Consider the following 21,186-nt stretch of genomic DNA (forward strand, 5'->3'; position numbering starts at 1 on the left):
GAGGAGTTTCTGATTTTTGACTTCAATCAAAGCAGGTTCTTCACTTTGCTTTACATCTTCTGCCAGGGCATGTTCTTCTTCTTTGACTGCTTGTTTGACTTGTAAGAGTCCTCTGCCCCCTGATTATTATTATTATTATTATTATTATTATTATTATACAGCAGAACAAGGCTGGTGTATAGAGGCAGAAAAGGTAAAGCATCCTTCTGCAAGCATAAAGTTTGGACTACAAATCCCATCACTTGGGAAGGACAGTGTATAGGATATCAGCTCCTCCGTCTGTACGTCAGATGTGTTGACAGAGCAAAGCAAACCAATACAAAACAAAACTTTTATTATTATTTGGTCCTTTGGAACCTGAGTTTGAAAACCACCCATGGGATAATTCATATTTATACAGGGACTCGATTACAGATTCGATTTACAGTTGTTAAAATAGCCTATGTTTTCCTTAAGAGCTGGACAATATTTACACGGTTAAAAATTATTCACAGGAAGAGAACGATTCACCGGATGACAAAAATGAACGTCAACAAGAAAAATAATAAAGTGGGAGAAAAGACAGGAGACGTTTTGGACAGATCAAAAAGGAATGCAAAGAAAGAAAGAAGAAGTCCAAACTGGAACACGGGTTTGGGGGTGATGGGGACAAACGGAAACAAGGAGACACGCAACTGCATGACTAGCCGAAATGGCATGGGATGGAAACGTGATGGAAGTTGCATTTGCACGGGAAGTTGGCACGGCTGCCCCATCGCGATGCCAGTTGAGCCCTCGGCCAAGGAGATTGTGGACCCAACACCATTCCTTCCACACCAAGACGCATCAGACCGAGGGGATGCTTGCATTGCACATTTCGCTTTGATACCACTATCAATTGGCCCCAAATCCCGTTTGGACAAGAGTCAAACCGGTTTCAGTCCACAGTGAAGGCTCAGAGGCACAGCCGTGGCACTAGGCATGTCCGATCGATGAAAAAAATGTTTCAATTTTCGTTTCTGGCGCTTCAATATGGAAAGTATTTCCGATTTTTTCACCCAAAAATTTCAGATATTTCCAAAAATTCGTAATGATTCTAAATGTTTCTAAAATGGCGGACGCGCATGCGCAATCGCCAAAAAAAAAAAAAAAAAAAAGGAACCGGGGACACTTTTACAGGGCTCTCCCGCCCTCATTTCTTGAGCTATCCTCATCAACCCTAGCCCCCATCTTTGCGTCCATCGTGGAAGCTTCCGATTGGCCAGGGAGCGGCAACCATGTTAGGCTGCGCTAAGCTCCCATTCTAGGTAGGTTGCAGAAACAAAAAAAAAATTAAAAAAAAATTAAAATACATTTTTAAAAAATGGGGGGGACTAACGAAACATTAAGAGACAATTAGAGAATGGGCCAACAATGGTTCGAATTACATTGCCGGTTGCGCTGTGAGACAATGTCTCGGAATGCGTATCAAAAAGCGAGAACAATCCGAAATAATTCCGATATACGATTCAAAACCATTTTTTGGACACGTCTACGTGGCACAACCGCTCGAGCAACTTCCGCACAACCTGTGGAACGAAGCGCTGCAGGAATCGGTCGATTCCAACGGCTGACGTCAAAAATGGATTCAACCCTTTGGGGAAACGGCTCCTCCAAAGCAAGTGTCGACACCAGTGTCACAGTGGCCCGACTTGTTCCCTGCCACAAACCTCCCAGTAAACTACGTTTCCCAGGAGTGACAGTAGGAAAGAATTAGTGCAAATGGCTTGAAAGTAGTGAAAGGGCAGTTACTATACCTCTGTGCTTTTGTCCAGGCTCACCCGTTGACTCTATTATAGTCTGCCGCAGCGTCATGAAAATACAAGGCCCAAGAAAAGCAAGTTTTATGGAGGACACCTCTCGGAATCCCCTTGTCGGCAGGAATCTGGGGCTCATTTCTTCCCTCTTCTTTGCTTAAAAAAAAAAAGCTGAAGTTTCCATCACAAGGGATGCCAGTGGTGGGAGTGGTATTAGGACATGGAGTGCAAAAATGTGGTCCTGAAAAGGCCCTTTCCGTGTTGCGCGTTGGGAGCCCAAGGGTGCTTTTCCAAACTGGCCTGGAAGCAGGTTCACGTAGATATAAAGTTGTCCTACTACGAGCTAATATACAGAATAAAACAATGATTATATTTAGTTTGTTATCCTTGTTTCATTCTGTATATTAGCTAGTAATAGGAAAACTTTATATCTACGTGTATTCGTAGATTTCTGTGTATTTTGAGTGACTGGAAGCAGGTTCAGCCAATAGTACCTCCCCGGCATAGTCCCCCGAGAGAAGCTTCAAAGCATTGTGCAAATACCAATACCAATTCCACTTTCCCACTCCCCCTTGGATACTACGCATGGAGTGGGCAGGGTTTTGAACATGCCACCTTCCCGATGAGTGCCAAGGCTGCTTTACTTGGATGCATGGCTTGGGCACACATTATGGGTTTGGGGAGGTCCTATCGGCAATGCGTTTTCCAGGCGCCCAAACCCATGAAGTGGGCACAAAGAGGCCATCCCTGATATTCCTGTGCCTGAGCTGACGGGGCGGATTAGAAACCCTGTTCCTGATACCCTGTTATCGAGTTCCGGTGCCCCAGATCGTTACCCATTGTGCCCAGTCCTGGTCTGGGGAAAACACGGACTGTGCCCATCCCTATGTTATATCATTCGGTTCTGTTTAATGTGAACATATGGGCGAGTTCAGCAGCTTCAGATGAGACCAGAGACCAGCCTCCCGTGTTGGAGATGGCTCCACCATGGCCCTATCTACGCTGGGTTGTTGTATGTTTTCCAGACTGTATGGCCATGTTCCAGAAGCATTCTCTCCTGTCGTTTCGCCCACATCTATGGCAGGCATCCTCAGAGATTGTGAGGTATGGAGAAACTAAGCAAGGAAGGTTAATATATATCTGTGGAAAGTCCAGGGTGAGAGAGGAACTCTTTGTCAGTCGGAAGCCAGTGTGAATGTTGCAGTTAATCACCTTAATTAGCATCGGAAAGGTTCCTCTCCTGGCTTTTCCTGCCTGGGGGCATCCTTTGTTCAGAGTCATTAGCCGTCCCTGGAACTCTTCTGTTATCAGAGTGTTGCTTCTTATTTACTGTTCTGCTTTTTGGGTTTTTGAATAGTGGTAGCTAGGTTTTGTTCATTTTCATGGTTTCCTCCTTTCTGCTGAAGTTTGAAAATGAACAAAATCTGGCTACCAGTATTAAAAAAACCCCTCAAAAATCAGAACAGTAAATAAGAAGCAACACTCTGAAAACAGAAGAATTGCAGACAGGAATTAATCAGGGCAGCTAACGACTCTTCACTTCTTCACTTCACTTTATTTCTTAATTAATCGCTCTCCGCCAGAGTGCTCCGAGCGACTTACAATTTGAGCGACTCTGAACAAAGGATGCCCCCAGGCAGGAAAAGCCAGGAGATAAGCCAGGAAACATCAGGAGAGAATACTTCTGGAACATGGCCATACAGTACGGAAAACATACAACAACCCTATCTACACTGCCGTAGAAAATCCTGCTTTGTACTGGATTATATGGCAGTGAAAATTCATATCGTCCAGTTCAAAGCAGATAATTCATATCGTGGATGATATGGCAGTGTAAATCCAATCTGAATATTGGTTTAATTCACAAAACCTCTCAAGAGCTTAGAAACATTCTCTGTTTAGACTACAGCTTTTGCAAGATCCCTTTGCAAAGTTCTAAGAGTTATAGTGACTTAAACCATTTGCTTTGTTGGAGGCTGAGGTTCGAATTGCAAAGCTGAGCGGTGGTGAACCGAAAAGGCCCCGTCGATTAACTAGGTTACAACCTGCAGCCAGTTCCCAGCTGGCTCAATGGTCAGGAATTCTGGGTTCAAGAGGCCTGGATTGAGCCATATGGGCAAGACTGCAGCCACCTGGAGCTTCCCTATTACGCCAAGCAGCAAAGGCACCAAGAGGAGGTCGGCCGTTTTCTTCCAGAGTCCTGACTATTCTCCCTTCCGGCTGCAAATGGCTGGAAGGGACATGGGAAGTGTGCCCACACCAGCGCAAGGGTTGCCCGTGAAGCCACACTTCTAGCCCTTTCAAAGGACCCAGCGGAGACTCCTCCTCTCCGCACGCTCCCAATCCCTGCCCTGACGGTCCCATCTCCATCCACACCTCTTCGCTAAAGACCTGCAGGCAAATAAATGGTGTCCAGTGAGAAGCTTGAGTCCCGGCACAGGACAGTGCTGGGGCTGTGCGCTTTGTTGCTGATGTTTTAGAGGGGTGCGCGGACAGGAACTAAAGTGAAGGAGGCAGGCAAAGAAAGGCTCATTTCCCAGTTCCATACAGTCAACAGTGGCAGGTCATGCCTCACTAAGGAGTACAAAATAATAATAATAACAACAACAGAGGAAACAACAAATGACCAGCCCAAACCCTGCCCCAGGCTGCTGCGAAATGGCTTGCACCCTAAAGCTTGCCTGTGACTTGCCAAAACGTATGACGCTTTGCTACACCACCACATACACGCCCCCCGGCTGCTGAGAAATGGCTTGCACCCTAAAGCTTGCCCAGCAAGAACGGTCAAAACGTATGATGCTTTGCTACGCCACCCAATTAATTTGCTACATACCCCAATTAATTTCCTCGCCCTGTCCTTCCCAGGCGCATATCTCTCCGCCTACCACATATCGACATACACTTTTCCCCAGCGGCACCTTCCTTCATCTGGGACACGTAATGGTGAGGTGAGGCAGAGACACAAAGACAGACACGTTGGCCAGAGGTATATTGTTGCAGCCTCGGGGTTTTTGGCGGCTGTGGGAAGGGCCAAGTCCAGGAGCCAAGGGCGGCCAAGGCCCTTTCTTCTCCTCTCCTCCTCCTCCTCCTGGCCGCAGGATTCCCTTGTTCTCCTATCCGGACAGCAGCTCTGGATAAAGTGCATCATCTGTATGGGGAGGGAGGGGAGGGGGCTGCAAGGGAGAGGGAACCTGAGCAGCTCCCTGCTTGGCCCCAAAGGACGGGACGGGACGGGAGGGAAGGCGCTTTGCCGAAGTCGCTCGGCCTCCCCGCCCACCCTCCCCGTCCGTCCCGACAGTGGCTCAGTAGTGGCGTCCCGGGCATTGCCCAAGGCAGAGGGGGCCGGAGAAAAGGCAGAAGCAGAAGAGCGGAGGGGCGGGCAGCGGGGCCGTTTGTCATAGCGGCCGGGGCCCGTGCAGTCCGGCCACCTCCGGGGTGAGCGGCGGGTTGTGCGTCCCCTTGGTCGACATCCAGTCGTTCAGAAACGCCTGGGTGGCCTTGCGGTGGGCCAGGCGGTGGGTGATGGAGAAGCCGGCGTTGCCTTCCAGCTGAGACAGAATCACCAGCACTTGCCTAGGAGGTGAGAAAAAGAGAGGATAGCAGATGTGCTGGGTATCAGGCATGTGACGCAAGTAAATACAAGTAGGTTTCTGAGTGGCACAAGCTACAAAATCCCATGCAAAGACACTGTCTAGTAACGCAATCCAAAGATCAGGCACAGTCCAATGCCTGACTGCGTATTGTCCATTCCAGGCCAGGGCACCTTCCTTTCTCACCTGTGTAGTGGTGGCACGCTGTCCTGGGTCTTCAGGCTCCCCCGTGTTGACACGACGTTGAAGCTGTCTGTGCAGTCGCACTGAACGTGCAGGTAGGACTTGGGGTGCCGGTTCTCCACCACAACGATGAGGCCGGCCCAGCCATGCGTCAGGTAATAGCAGGTCATGCCTTCGCGCCCCTAAGGAAGCAAAGAGGGAAGTCGGTCTTCTTTCGACTCAGGCACTGACAGGGTTGTTGTGTCTTTTTCGGGCTGTATATACTCGAGTTTAAGCCAACCTGAATATAAGAAAGGCCCGGAGCGCACCTGCAGCCGAGCACCCATTTCTCTAGAGTAAGAGGTGCCTGGCTGCAGGCACTGGCAGGCATGTGCATTTCCAGGACTGGCTGCATACCCTGCCACACATGTGCTCTCAGAGATTGTGGCAGGGCGTATGTGGTGCCGTGGGCAGGTAGGCAGGCCCGGAGTGCACCTGCAGCCGAGCACCCATTTCTCTAGAGTAAAAGGCGCCTGGCTGCAGGCACTGGCAGGCATGTGTGCTTTCCGGGACTGCCTGCATATCCTGCCACACATGTGCTCCCAGAGACTGTGGCAGGACGTATGTGGTGCTGTAGGCAGGCCCGGAGTGCACCTGCAGCCGAGCACCCATTTCTCTAGAATAAGAGGCACCTGGCTGCAGGCATTGGCAGGCATGTGTGCTTTCCGGGACTGCCTGCATGCCCTGCCACACATATGCTCTCAGAGACTGTGGCAGGGCGTATGTGGTGCCATGGGCAGGTAGGCAGGCCCGGAGCGCACCTGCAGCCGAGAGTAAGAGGCACATGGCTGCAGGCACTGGCAGGCGTGTGCACTTTCCAAAGAGAGTGCGTGTGTGTTGGGGCATGCATGCAGGTCCGGAAAGCGCACATGCCTGCCAGTGCCTAGCACATCGTACTCTAGAGTAGAAACAACAGGTGCCAGGTAAGAAAAACACACACCGGGAAGGGGAGCCAGTGGATTGAAAGCCTCTCCCCCATAATGGTCCAAAACAAAAGAATCAAAAACAACCCTCCCAATTTCAGGAGGCTTACAAAAACAGACCGTGGACCCCAGTGAAATCTGGAACAAAGTTTCCCCCGAATGCACATCTCTAGTGGATAGGAGATGGCTTGGAAAAATTACTCCGGAATGACCTGGGACGCGAGGTGCCTCACTCCTGAACTCTGCACCTACCTCGTGCCTCTCGCCCTTGTTCTCGGTGAGAAGGATGATGGCGTCGGCTAGAGTGGTCGACTGGGCCTCGATCTGCTCCACCATCACCAAGCGGGAGCTGTAGATGGCCAAGATGTAGCTGGAAACCTCCACAGCTGGGCTCGCGTTGCCAGTGGTAGGACTGGAAACTGGGAGGGGCGGACATAAGCAAGACGTGTCAGGCGGCAGAGCTCCGTCTCTAGGCCCCGTCCTCACCCTCCCTGCCATCAGGTCTCCTTCTCACATAGCTATACTCAGCTAATCTTAAGTTTGAATATAACCCTAGGGTGCAGACTCTGGCACATGCCAACCCAGTAGGCATGTCCGATCGATGAAAAAAATGTTTTAATTCTCATTTCTAAAGTAGGGGGCGCTGGTGCTTCGAAATAGAAAGTATTTCCGATTTTTTCACCCAAAAATTTCAGATATTTCCAAAAATTCGTAATGATTCTAAATGTTTCTAAAATGGCAGACGCGCATGCGCAATCGCAAAAAAAAAAAAAAGGAACCCGGGGGGGGGGGGGGGACTTATACAGGGCTCTCCCGCCCTCATTTCTTGAGCTATTCTCATCAACCCTAGCCCCCACCTTTGCGTCCATCGTGGAAGCTTCTGATTGGCCAGGGAGCGGCAGCCATGTTAGGCTGCGCTAAGCTCCCATTCTAGGTAGGTTGCAGAAACAAACAAAATTTTTTAAAAATATTTTTAAAAATATATTAAAACAAATTTTGGGGGGAAAAATTAACGAAACATTAAGAGACAATTAGAGAATGGGCCAACAATGGTTCGAATTACATTGCTGGTTGCGCTGTGAGACAATGTCTCGGAATGCGTATCAAAAAGCGAGAACAATCCAAAATAATTCCGATATACGATTCAAAACGATTTTTTGGACATGTCTACAACCCAGTATGAAAGGGCTGATGCTTAAAGGATGCAGGAATCAGGGCTGGAAAAGGAAATATAGGGCTGCTGTAGAGAATAACTTGATGCTACACCACTTCTGCAGAGAATTATTGGCTGCCCTCTTTCTCCACAGCCTTAAAAGATCCCACAGCCCTAAAAGAGCACGGAACATTCTTGAGAATCTATCTCACCCAGCATTTTCTTTCTCTGAATTATTGCCATCAGGCAGACAGTATAGGGTGACAAAGGCAAGGACAAACAGACCGGGAGAGCGCTTTTATCCCAGAGCTGTGCATATACTGAATTCCATGGCTTTGCATGGATGTGGAATTGGGAGCTGTGTGGTGGGAGTGGGAGCGCAGAGGGATGAGTGTGTTGTTGTGTGGTGTGTGCTGGTGAAGGCATTTAATTTTGTCGTGTAATACCACAATGACAATAAAACTATACTAATCTATTCTATGTATCTGTGTATATATTATAATTGTATATTTATATTACATGTATGTTTATAATTGTATATTTATATTACATGCAATATTACTAATAATATTTCAATATAGTCGTATAGTACAATATCTATATATATATAAAAGGGTGATGGCATCAGGGCAGTGGACAAAACAACAAAACTGCAGGCCCCCCAACCTCGAAATTTGACCACACAACCCATCATTCACGGCTCTAGGTTGATACAACAAAAAGGAAAAGAAAAATAAAGTCCTAATTACAGGGAGAGGAATAATAGTTTTTATCCAATTGCTGCCAGTTTGAAGGCTAAGCTCCACCCACTTGGTCTCCTAGCAACCTACTCAGCCCAGGGGACAGGCACAGTTAGGCCTCACTTAGGCTTCTTCCACAGATTATCAGATTTTAACTGGATTATATGGCAATGTAGACTCAAGGCCCTTCCACACAGCTATATAACCTATTTAGAATTTTATATTATCTGCTTTGAACTGGATTATCTTGACTCCACACTGCCATATAATCCACTTCAGTGTGCATACTAAACATAAAGACAACCATACAACAGACATTTAATACCACCACTAGCTCAACAATTTCTCATCAACACCACCAGACAACGCCACAGAAACGCGTGGCCGGGCACAGCTAGTAGTAATATATAATGCTTATATAGTCTTATATTGTACTATACTAATAATATAATATATTGTATGTATATATAACTTGTAAGCTGCCCTGAGTCCCCTTTGGGGTGAGAAGGGCGGGGTATAAATGTCGCTAATAAATAAATAAACATCCCATGTTGCTTAAGTGTCATTGGGACCATTGCCTCCCTCCTTTCTCCCTTCTCCAGCTCTGAGAAGGAATTCCTTCCTTACAATGTTTTATTATTGCCACCAGGCAGACAGTACAGGGTGACAAAGGCAAGGACAAACAACCTGAGAGAGAGATTGTATCCTAGAGCTGTGACTATGTCATGCTTTTGCATTGATGTGGCATTGGGAGCCGTGCGGTGACAGTTGGGAGTATGGAGGGATGGTTGTGTTGTTTTGTGGTGGGGAAGGCATTTAATTTCATTTTGCAATAGCACAATGACAATAAAACTATTCTATTTTATTATATGCTAGCCTGACCTTCTAATATTACAACTTCCCTGCCCACTGCCTGCCGTGCTTGCTGCGGTTACCTTGGCCGGAGGAGCTGCCGGTCACTGCTGCGGTCCAGTGGTTGAAGGCACAGCACACCACAGCATACTCGCCTGGTTCCAGCATGACATCGCAGTTCACAAACTTCTTGACCGCCCGCTTGCTGTGTGCCATCAGGCGGCCCAGGCTGAGCTTGCTGCCATTGATGAAAGTGGCTCGAAATACCATGATGCAAAGGTCCAGCAAGTGGCTGTCCACGGTGTCTGAGCGCCTGCGGCAAGGGAGAGGAGAGGTCTCATGTTTTGCATGCGGAAAAGGAAAGACAGCGCAGCCAGTCATGATAGACCAGACGTCAACAAAAGATGTTTTTGGCAAGTACCAACTTCCCCACAAAACTCTGCCGCTTGCGTCCTCAACGCAGCGTTTTGGTGACGATGCCCAGCTGCGGGAAGGGAGGACGCAAGCGGCAGAGTTTGGTGAGGGAGGAGTTGCCAAGCTCATTCCTCGCTATGATAAGTGCCTAGATTTGAATGGCGACTATGTTGAGAAGTGGTATTTGGGTGTGGCTTTCAACTGCATATGGTAAATGTTTTCTCCTATACTTTTTGAGGGTGCAAGCGGCAGAGTTTTGTGGGGAAGGAGTTGCCAAGCTCATTCCTCGCTATGATAAGTGCCTAGATTTGAATGGCGACTATGTTGAGAAGTGGTATTTGGGTGTGGCTTTCAACTGCATATGGTAAATGTTTTCTCCTATACTTTTTGAGGGTGCAAGCGGCAGAGTTTTGTGGGGAAGGAGTTGCCAAGCTCATTCCTCGCTATGATAAGTGCCTAGATTTGAATGGCGACTATGTTGAGAAGTGGTATTTGGGTGTGGCTTTCAACTGCATATGGTAAATGTTTTCTCCTATACTTTTTGAGGGTGCAAGCGGCAGAGTTTTGTGGGGAAGGAGTTGCCAAGCTCATTCCTCGCTATGATAAGTGCCTAGATTTGAATGACGACTATGTTGAGAAGTGGTATTTGGGTGTGGCTTTCAACTGCATATGGTAAATGTTTTCTCCTATACTTTTTGAGGGTGCAAGCGGCAGAGTTTTGTGGGGAAGGAGTTGCCAAGCTCATTCCTCGCTATGATAAGTGCCTAGATTTGAATGGCGACTATGTTGAGAAGTGGTATTTGGGTGTGGCTTTCAACTGCATATGGTAAATGTTTTCTCCTATACTTAGTTCATTTTTAATTCCAAAACGTAATCTACTTTCTGGATAACCCTTGTATACAGTGTTTCCCTCACTACTTCGCGGTTCGCTTTTCGCAGACTCGCTGTTTTGTTGTTTTTCAGTAAATATTAATGTAAAATATTTATTGTGGTATTTTTTCTGTTTCATGAATTAAAAATATTGTTTGTAACACTAAAAGAATATTATAAATAATAAAAAATATGATTTACAGTCAATAGCGTATTTACTCTGAAAAGTAGGACTTGCGCAACGACCGCTTGAGACGCTATAATAATAATAATAATAATAATAATAATAATAATAATTTTATTCTTATACCCTGCCCCATCTCCCCGAAGGGACTCGGGGCGGCTTACATGGGGCCAAGCCCGAATAGAACAATAAAAACAAGACAAGAAACCAATAAAACCAATAATCAAACCATAAAAACAAGTCATAAAAACCACATACAAGATAAAATGTTAAAAGTTTTCAAGATAGTTGTTGGAATGGTCCAGCATTTCTGTGTTCTCAAATAATATCCTGTGTCCAGGCTGGTTCATCAAGTGCTCTGCTATGGCTGATTTCTCTGGTTGAATTAGTCAGACTAATTCAACCAGACTATCATGTCAGACTACACAGAGAAGCCATTGAAATCCACAAGCATGTGGACAACTTCAACAGAAAGGAAGAAACCATGAAAATGAACAAAATCTGGCTACCAGTATTAAAAAACTCTAAAATTAAAACAGTAGATGGGAACCAACACTCTGAGGGCAGAGGACAGCTAATGACTGAACAAAGGATGCCCCCAGGCAAGAGACAAAACCTTTCCAATGCTAATTAGGGTGATTAACTGAAACATTAATGCTGGCTTCCCAGTGACAAAGGACTCTTGCCACACCCTGGACTCTACACAGATATATATTCTTTCCTTTCCTTACTTAGTTTATCCATACCTCACAACCTCTGAAGATGCCTGCCATAGATGTGGGTGAAACGTCAGGAGAGAATACTTCTGGAACATGGCCACACAGCCCGAAAGACATACAACAACCCTGTGATTCCGGCCATGAAAGCCTTTGACAACACGGTTATGGCAACATTTTTCAAAAGGGTTTGACTTCTGACAAGGTCATGCCTTTCCAAAGATCATAAAATCTCCAAAAGGTTCTGGAGATTTTTCAAATATTTTTCAAATATTACAGCGAAAGATGCTGGAGGGTACTGGGTTACCCAAGGAACGGAATAATAGTGGTCCATCACCGCCTCACTGCAGAAGCACATCGCCAACCCAGACGGCTGCAACTTGTGAAGCCAAGAGCGCAAAAGGCGCTCGTAGCAAGTCGTGGCCACGTTCTCCCACATTCTTACTGTTGATGTGGGATTTGTGTATTAGTAGTGTTTAAATGAAATTTGTGTCTGGCATGTATTGCATACAGGTTGCATCATCCAGAGTATGCTATAGTCTGTAAAGAGTTAATGACCGAGAAGCTGTGTTGACCTTGATGTGTCTTGGGAGTATCCAGACTCAAGTGTGTTTGTACATTACTGATTGGTCAGTTGAGATCTTGCTCTGTTCTGAGTTTGTGTCTGCTTAGAGTGGAAGCCAAGCCTGTGTTCTTCTGCAATTCTGTTTGTCTTGTATAGTAAAACTTTGTATATATATTTTTAACATCGTTTCTGATGTCTCTTCGTTCTGCGCTCCATTGACAACATACAACTGCTGCTACGCTGCGATTTACTCTGACAATTGGTTATGGGCCCAGCACGCTTCCGCTGCGCTACTCTGACACTTACCTGCTGCCTTCCTGGAAGAGGGCAAACTCCAAGGTGGCGCGCTCCAGCACCGTCAGCGAGGTCACCGTGATGGGACCGCTGGCCTTGTTTGGGAAAGTGCCTTGCACACGCACCTCGTGCCAGTCTGAGTGGAGCTTACAGATGTCGACGGAGTCAAAATACCTGGGAAAGGAACAGCAGATAAGTATGTTGGATCCAGAAGCAGCTGTTGCTAAGACCCCCACAATCCTCTCAAAACAGTCCTGTGGGGGCACAAAACATATGAGGAAAAACCGGACAGAAGACCAAGGAGTGCCATGACTGGACTCAAGGGTTGCCCCAGGGAGTAGCGGGCAAGATGGGAAGAAAGAAAAGGAAGGAAGAGGGGGAAAGGGAGGGAGGGAAGAAAAGAGGAAGAAGGGTCATTTCATGCCAAGTGGTCTACACCTTCTCACCATCATGTCTCCCATTTTTTCCCCAAATTTTAGCTATAGCATCAGTCAGGTATTACCGTATATACCCGGATATAAGCCTAATTTTACCACCAAAAAAACCTGGGAAAATATTGACTGTTAGGGGTACTGTGCTTGTGCTTTTGGTGCACAAAGGCAGAAAGGGGTTGGACTAAATGGCCCAAGGGATCTCTGCCAATGCTCTTTATTATTATTATTATTATTTCATTATGACACAGCAAACAAGATAGATATGCTGGATTTCATATCACAGAATCACAAGTCGAACACTTCCCAAGTGTCTAGGACTGTGTGAAGTATTATTATTATTATTATTATTATTATTATTATTATTATTATTTTATTATGACACAGCAAACAAGATAGATATGCTGGATTTCATATCACAAAATCACAAGTCGAACACTTCCCAAGTGTCTAGGACTGTGTGATGTATTATTATTATTATTATTATTATTATTATTATTATTATTATTATTATGACACAGCAAACAAGATAGATATGCTGGATTTCATATCACAAAATCAGAAGTCGAACACTTCCCAAGTGTCTAGAACTGTGTGATGTATTATTATTATTATTATTATTATTATTATTATTATTATTATTATTATTATTATTTTATTATGACACAGCAAACAAGATAGATATGCTGGATTTCATATCACAAAATCACAAGTCGAACACTTCCCAAGTGTCTAGGACTGTGTGATGTATTTTTGGATGATGTGTGCAGATCCCAGTCGGGTGGCTTTTTGCAGTTGGCAGATTGTGATTATGTCAATGTCTATTGTTTCCAAATGCCAGCTGAGATCTTTTGGCACGGCACCCAGTGTGCCCATCACCACCAGGACCACCTGCACTGGTTTCTGCCAGAGTCTTTGAAGTTCAATCTTGAGGTCCTGATAGGGCTGAGTTTTTCCTGTTGTTTTTCGTCAATGCGACTGTCACCTGGGATGGCGATTATTATTATTTATTGCTCGGTGGTCAACTATAGTCTGGCCCTCCAACGGTCCGAAGGATTGTGAACTGGCCCCCCATTTAAAAAGTTTGGGGACCCCTGGTGTATGAGAAGAAACCCACCCATCACGCACCCTGACCCCTGGCACTGATTTTGACATTTTTTCCGCCAGTGTGAATTGAGGCACTCAAATGGAAGACCCCAGAGTGAGCGCAACTGGGAGCATGGGAAAGAGCTCCCCTGGCTCCATGGAATATATGGGAATACCTGATAAAGTCGCTGTACTCCATCCAAAAGACCCCCTCGCTGCTCCCGTGGGGCATCAGCTCGTGGCGCAAGGCTGTCGGCCAGTGGGACCACTCGTCGGACCAGCTGCCGTTCCAAGAGAAGCGGCCCCATGGGTTACGGAGCCGGAGCAGCCTAAGCAAAGCAAGGAGGGAAGAAGGAAGCCAGGCCCGAGTGAGTGAGAGAGTGAGTGAGTCAGAGGCTCAAAACCAGCTCAAGCTTCCGACCCTGAACTTCTAAGGGAGAGTCAAAAAATCATCTCGTCAGTCGCCAAAAGTGAGTCATTTCATCCATAGCAAACAGAAGCAGATCAACAAGGAAATGAACAGAGCAATATTATGCATGCTTGCTCTGAAATAAACCTTGTTCCAATGGATACGACATCCTCTCTCATAAACATGGACTAAAGCATTGTGAATCGCACCTCATTATGCTATTTACGAGGGTTGAATGGAAAGTATTTATTTATTTATTTCCAACATTTATATCCCGCCCTTCTCACCCGAAGGGACGCAGGGTACCAAACTGGCAACAATTCGATGCCTACACATAATTAAAACAGCAATGAAAATCCAATAAAACAATTAAAACAATATAAAAATATAAAACATATGATTAAAATCCATTCCTCCAAAATCCTCATGCTGTAGCCGTAAATCAGTAAAAAAGTAATGCCTTCGCCTTCGTTACTTGGGTTTGGATGGGAATATTTTAACAAATCAAACGCAGAAATAATCCTTAGAATTATTTCTAGGATTCTAGCCCGAAAGACATACAACAACCCAATCCTTAGAATGTGCTCTTTAGCTACAGTAGAGTCTCACTTATCCAACATAAACAGGCCGGCAGAACGTTGGATAAGCGACTATGTTGGATAATAAGGAGAGATTAAGGAAAAGCCTATTAAAAATCAAATTAGGTTATGATTTTACAAATTAAGCACCCAAACATCATGTTATACAACAAATTTGACAGAAAAAGAAGTTCAATACACAGTAATGCTATGTAGTAATTACTGTATTTACGAATTTAGCATCAAAATATCACGATGTAGTGAAAACATTGACTACAAAAATGTGTTGGATAATCCAGAACGTTGGATAATTGAGACTCTACTGTACCACTATTCACTTTTCCACATAATCACCAGAAAATTGGATACATTTCTGCCAACGATAAACAAGTTTTCTGAAGCCGTGACGGAAGAAGTCAACACTCTGTTTCCGCAACCAGCGTCTCACAGGACCCATCGTGCACAGATCTTCCGACAGCCAAGCAAAGCAATAATGTGACCCACACGTTCTTGTGAAATGCCAATTCTGCTTGAAATTTCTCTCTGAGTGATACAACGATCGTCCTGAATCAATCTGTCAACCTTTTGCTCGTGAAACTCAGTGACGTCTGCACAGGGTTCCATACTTGGCACTTTAACAACACAACCGTTCAATGCTAAGGCTTCCCCGTCTGCGCAGGGTTCCATACTTCACACTTTAACAACACAACCGTTCAATGCTAAGGCTTCCCCGTCTGCGCAGGGTTCCATACTTCACACTTTAACAACACAACCGTCCAATGCTAAGGCTTCCCCGTCTGCGCAGGGTTCCATACTTCTCACTTTAACAACACAACCGTTCAATGCTAAGGCTTCTCCGTCTGCGCAGGGTTCCATACTTCTCACTTTAACAACACAACCGTTCAATGCTAAGGCTTCCCCGTCTGCGCAGGGTTCCATACTTGGCACTTTAACAACACAACATAACAGGAGTGCCGTCTGTTAAGGAGTTACGAAGGTGAGGCATTACTTTTTATTCAACTCTCGTACTTGAGGGATGAAAGGACAATTTAAGGCAAGCAAATAGCTTATGAAACTAACAAAGGGACCACAGTGTTTGACTTGGTTGTCCTTACCTGCACCCTTGCACATCTCGTACATCCAATATGGAGTATGCATGCCTTGGTCGGAGGCCCATGCTTTCATAGGCAGCATCGTCTACCTTCATGTTGCCTCCTCCGCATGATGCGCCCATTAGAAAACTGAGGAGCGAAGGATGGATGAGAAGGAAGGGGTGGATTGGTGGGGTGGAGGTGGACAAAAGATGAAGATCTGTCATACATGGTATCAGGAATCAAATGGGGAAAGACGTTTAATAACACACTTTTGAATTAATAGACATTTAACAATTCAATTGGGGGATTATCTTAGGAGTAAAATGCACTATTAATCATTTTCATAACGTGGAGAAATGGACGACAGGCTGGCAACTTCTTAACGAGAACCACAACAGCCACAGTGACATAAGAATGAATTAGAAATACACAAGATCTGTGCCATCACCCATAGTGAAAAGCAATTTACAAAGCCACATCCTGTGTCAAAGGCATGCTACTTTTCAGGAGTACAATTATAATATATAACACAATTTGAAAAAAAAATCTGTTCCTGGTTTGAAAGTGTTATTTCCTGTTTAATGGAGTGGTCCTGATTTTGAAAATACTGGTAGTTGTTTTGCTTCGGAAACTTCATTTTTGTGGTGGCCACAACCTAAGTTGAATGGGTTGAGACTCGATGATGGGAGATTCATTGAAAAACTAGAGCAAAATGTGCTGCACCACAGAAATAGTGTTACATAGTATTATCAGAACCCGCTACAATTTCACAAATGCCAGATTCTGGGAAATAAAGTGTATGTATATATATCTATATATATCCTCTGTTGGCCAGCTTGAATAGCACTGAACAGCCTTGCAGCTTCAAAGCCAGGCTGCTTCCTACCCAGGGGGATTTATTTATTTATTTATTTGCAGTATTTATATTCCACCCTTCTTTCTCACCCCGAAGGGGACTCAGGGTGGATTACAATCTATATATATAAAAGGGTAATGGGATCACGGCACTGGACAAAACAACTAAACTAAACCCCCCACAACCTCGAAAATTGACAGCACAACCTCTCATCCACGCCTCTACGTTCATACAACAAAAAGAAAAGAAAAATTAAGTCCTAGCCACAGCAACGCCTGGCCAGGCACAGCTAGTGAACATATATATGGCAAACATTCAATGCCATCAGACAAACAACATACAGTATAGACACACACAGAGGCAATTTAACATTTCCAGCTTCATGAGGGTATGCTCGATTCCGGCCACAGGGGGAGCTGTTGCTTCACCGTCCACTTGTGACACCAAGTACTGTACTTCCTCATTCCTTTCCACGTGCTGTAAATTATGGTGCTGTAAATTAGTTAAATTAGCCTCCTGCATAAAGTGTAACTAAATTTCCTACTTGACAGATGCAACTGTCTTTTGGACTGCTTAGGTAAACAGCAAGCCAGGCTATTTAATGGTCGGGGGCTTAACCCGACCCGGGCTTCGAACTCATAACCTCTCGTTCAGTAGTGATTACTACTGGTTACTAGTCAGCTGCGCCACAGCCCGGCAGGGTATAATTAATTAATGAAATAATAATAATAATAATAATAATAATACTATTCTCTAGTACTGGTCTCTCACCAAGCTATAACTCTCATGATTCCATAGCATTGAGCCATGGCAGTCAAAGGGGCATGCAACTGCATTAATTTTAGAGTATTCCAGGTGAGCAGATCAAAGTGGCAACCCTGGCTGCTTCTCATTACTTTATTTTCCACACCACCAGACTAAGCCACAGCAACACGTGGCCGGGCACGGCTAATATAAGTAAGTGTGTGTGTGCGTGTGTGTGTGTGTGTGTATATATATATATATATATACTAGCTGTGCCCGGCCACGCGTTGCTGTGGCGTTGTCTGGTGGTGTTGGTGAGAAATTGTTGAGGTAGTGGTGGTATTGAATGTCTGTTGTCTTTATGTTTAGTATGCACACTGAAGTGGATTATATGGCAGTGTGGAGTCAAGATAATCCAGTTCAAAGCAGATAATATAAGATTCTAAATGGGTTATATAGCTGAGTGGAAGGGCCTTGAGTCTACACTGCCATATAATCCAGTTAAAATCTGATAATCTGTGAAAGAGGCCTAAGTGAGGCCTTACTGTGCCTGTCCCCTGGTCTGCGGAGGTTGCTAGGAGACCAAGTGGGCGGAGCTTAGCCTTCAAACTGGCAGCAATTGGATAAAAACTATCATTCCTCTCCCTGTAATTAGGACTTTATTTTTCTTTTCTTTTTGTTGTATCAACCTAGAGGCGTGGACGATGGGCTGTGTTGTCAAATTTCGAGGTTGGGGGGCCTGTAGTTTTGTTGTTTTGTCCGCTGCCCTGATGCCATTACTCTTTTATATATATAGATATATCCCAACTGCAGTCAAATCATAAGGGTGGCTGGCCAAATGGCATGCCCTCTGCGTGGCTCTCCGCCGACAGGGGATCTCCAACCCGCTTAGGTTTGCCGCAATGGGCTTTGCCCTCCTCCCTCAGCCTGGTCCTCTTACCCAGCCTCCTTAGAACTCAGCATTTTGGCCCAGATGAGGTCAGTGTCAATAGGCTCCTCGCGAGGGTTAGTGGAGCTGACCTGCAGCATCAGGCTCTCGCACGGGGCGCCCGTGAGCGTGGCCAGGCCTTCGATGGCGCGCCCCGCTTGGAGGGCAAAGTACGAGCCGTGGAGCTTGGCCAGGGCTTTCTCGATCAGGGCCACCCACAGCTGCTTCCTCTGAGCCTGCAAGACAAGGCAAAAGGACATCACCATGTATCATCTCGGCTGTCTTTTTAATAGTGCTAATGCAGTGCCTCCCTTATATATCCCTAGCCCTGTTACGTCCCAATAGAGTTGTGCAAAATGGCAGAAATCCATTCTATTTTCGTTCTGTTTCCGGGAAAGTTGGGGACGTTTGGATTCGTAATTCAGGATCCAGAGTTCAGTTTCCATTTCAGGAGGAATCTCCCTGAAAACAGAACCAGGAGAGGAGGGATGGGGGACTCAAAATTCGAAACGAAAACAGAACCGGGTTTTGCCATTTCACACACCCCTACTTCCAGATTAAAGACCAGGGATTGTGGGGATTACTAATAATAATAATAATAATAATAATAATAATAATAATAATAATAATAATAATAATAAGCATGCAAAGATACTGTGGGACTTTCGAATCCAGGCTGACAAAGTTCTGGAACACAACACACCAGACATCACAGTTGTGGAAAAGAAAAAGGTTTGGATCATTGATGTCGCCATCCCAGGTGACAGTCGCATTGACGAAAAACAACAGGAAAAACTCAGCCGCTATCAGGACCTCAAGCCTGAACTTCAAAGACTCTGGCAGAAACCAGTGCAGGTGGTCCCGGTGGTGATGGGCACACTGGGTGCCGTGCCAAAAGATCTCAGCTGGCATTTGGAAACAATAGACATTGACATAATCACAATCTGCCAACTGCAAAAAGCCACCCTGCTGGGATCTGCGCGCATCATCCGAAAATACATCACACAGTCCTAGACACTTGGGAAGTGTCCGACTTGTGATTTTGTGATATGAAATCCAGCATATCTATCTTGTTTGCTGTGTCATAATAAAATAATAATAATAATAATAATAATAATAATAATAATACATCACACAGTCCTAGACACTTGGGAAGTGTTCGACTTGTGATTCTGTGATATGAAATCCAGCTTATCTATCTTGTTTGCTGTGACATAATAAAATAATAATAATACACTTTGCTTATCCACTTTTGCAACCTCATTGGTTTTAATTCAATGTCTTAATATTACGTTTCTGTTTTGTTTTGTTTTTTCCGGTTATTTTGTATGTGTTATTACTGGTTTTTGTTCTGTATTTTGATGTTTCGTATTTTGTTATTGTTTTGTATCTGATTTTGCTGTAAGCCGCCCCAAGTCCCCTTCGGGGGAGATGGAGGCAGGATATAAATAAACTTCTTATTATTAATATTATTTTATTATGACACAGCAAACAAGATAGATATTCTGGATTTCGTATCACAAAATCACAAGTCGAACACTTCCCAAGCATTTAGGACTGTGTGATGTATTTTTGGATGATGCGTGCAGATCCCAGTAGGGTGGCCTTTTGCAGTTGGCAGATTGTAATTTTGTCAATGTCTATTGTTTCCAAATGTCGGCTGAGATCTTTTGGCATGGCACCCAATGTGCCGATCACCACCGGGACCACCTGCACTGGTTTCTGCCAGAGTCTTTGAAGTTCAATCTTGAGGTCCTGTTTTCCCAGTTTTTTTGTGGTAAAATTAGGTGCCTTGTTTATATTCGGGTCAGCTTATACTTGAGTATATACGGTATAATTGTGCAATTGTGGAAGGTCCTTCCAGCAGAGAAGAGCATCTCTCAATCTCTTTTACTCCAAGCTGGCGATTGTATTTGTTTTAACCTCACCCGCCCTGACATACTCCGTCTTTCCTCGGACATAATGTGCTGGCAGTGGCCAAATCCCACCCCGGCACCAACCTGAGAGAAGAGGAGGTAGCCAAACTCATCGCAGGGCAGCATGTCGTCCACCAACACAGTGGTCCAGGTGCCATCCTTGCAAAGCCGCACCTGGTAAGCCCCCTCAGGGCAAATCGTCCGCGTGATCATGACCCGCTCCACCAATTCTGGCCGCTCCGCCAGCACAGCCAGAGCGCTCAGGAACCTGCAAAAAGGGAGACGGCGTATGAAAACCATTTTTTAAAAATTATTGCTATCTGGCAGACAGTACTGGGTGACAAAGGCAAGGACAGAAAGACTGAAGGATAGCTTTTATCCTAGAGCTGTGGCTATATTGAACTCCATGGTTTCGAACCGATGTGGCATTTGTGGCTATACGGTGCTGGTGGGAGTGTGGAGGGATGGGCATATCGTTTTGTGATATGTGCTGGAGAAAGCATTTCATTTCATTTTGCAACAGCACAATGATAAATAGAACTATTCTATTCTACTGTACTCGGGCATGCTATTCACACTGAGCTCACCATCCAAGTCAGACTATTATTATTTTACTGACACAAAACACAATATGACACAGCAAATGAAATATATATGCTAGATTTCATATCACAAAATGTCAGAGTATTTGCAGCGCAGCAGTGGTTGGATGGAAGCAGTGGAACGCAGAACCAAGAGACACTCTCAGAGACGTTGGTAAAACTATTTACAAAGTTTTACTGTATGCAGCAATAATCAACACAAACAGACTTGCAGACGACAGACAAACACAGGACTGCTCTGTTC

At 45.1% G+C, this 21,186-nt stretch overlaps 1 protein-coding gene across 3 annotated transcripts in view; it reads right to left on the minus strand.

Moving 5' to 3' along the window:
- Window positions 1-317: 317 nt before the first annotated feature.
- The window catches only part of capn15 (calpain 15), a 128,522-nt gene continuing 107,653 nt past the window's right edge, over window positions 318-21,186 (minus strand). For all 3 annotated transcript variants that reach the window (XM_062964706.1, XM_062964707.1, XM_003229091.4), the window contains 9 exons: window positions 20,425-20,608; window positions 18,437-18,660; window positions 15,918-16,043; window positions 13,992-14,144; window positions 12,311-12,472; window positions 9,339-9,568; window positions 6,763-6,929; window positions 5,552-5,730; window positions 318-5,348 (listed from right to left, as the gene is read on the minus strand). In XM_062964706.1, the coding sequence (XP_062820776.1) occupies window positions 5,171-5,348; window positions 5,552-5,730; window positions 6,763-6,929; window positions 9,339-9,568; window positions 12,311-12,472; window positions 13,992-14,144; window positions 15,918-16,043; window positions 18,437-18,660; window positions 20,425-20,608 (1,603 nt within the window). In that variant the 3' untranslated portion in view covers window positions 318-5,170. The remainder of the gene's footprint in view (window positions 5,349-5,551; window positions 5,731-6,762; window positions 6,930-9,338; window positions 9,569-12,310; window positions 12,473-13,991; window positions 14,145-15,917; window positions 16,044-18,436; window positions 18,661-20,424; window positions 20,609-21,186) is intronic.

Source organism: Anolis carolinensis, unplaced genomic scaffold, assembly GCF_035594765.1.
Source record: "Anolis carolinensis isolate JA03-04 unplaced genomic scaffold, rAnoCar3.1.pri scaffold_13, whole genome shotgun sequence".
NCBI classification, from domain to species: Eukaryota; Metazoa; Chordata; class Lepidosauria; order Squamata; family Dactyloidae; genus Anolis; species Anolis carolinensis.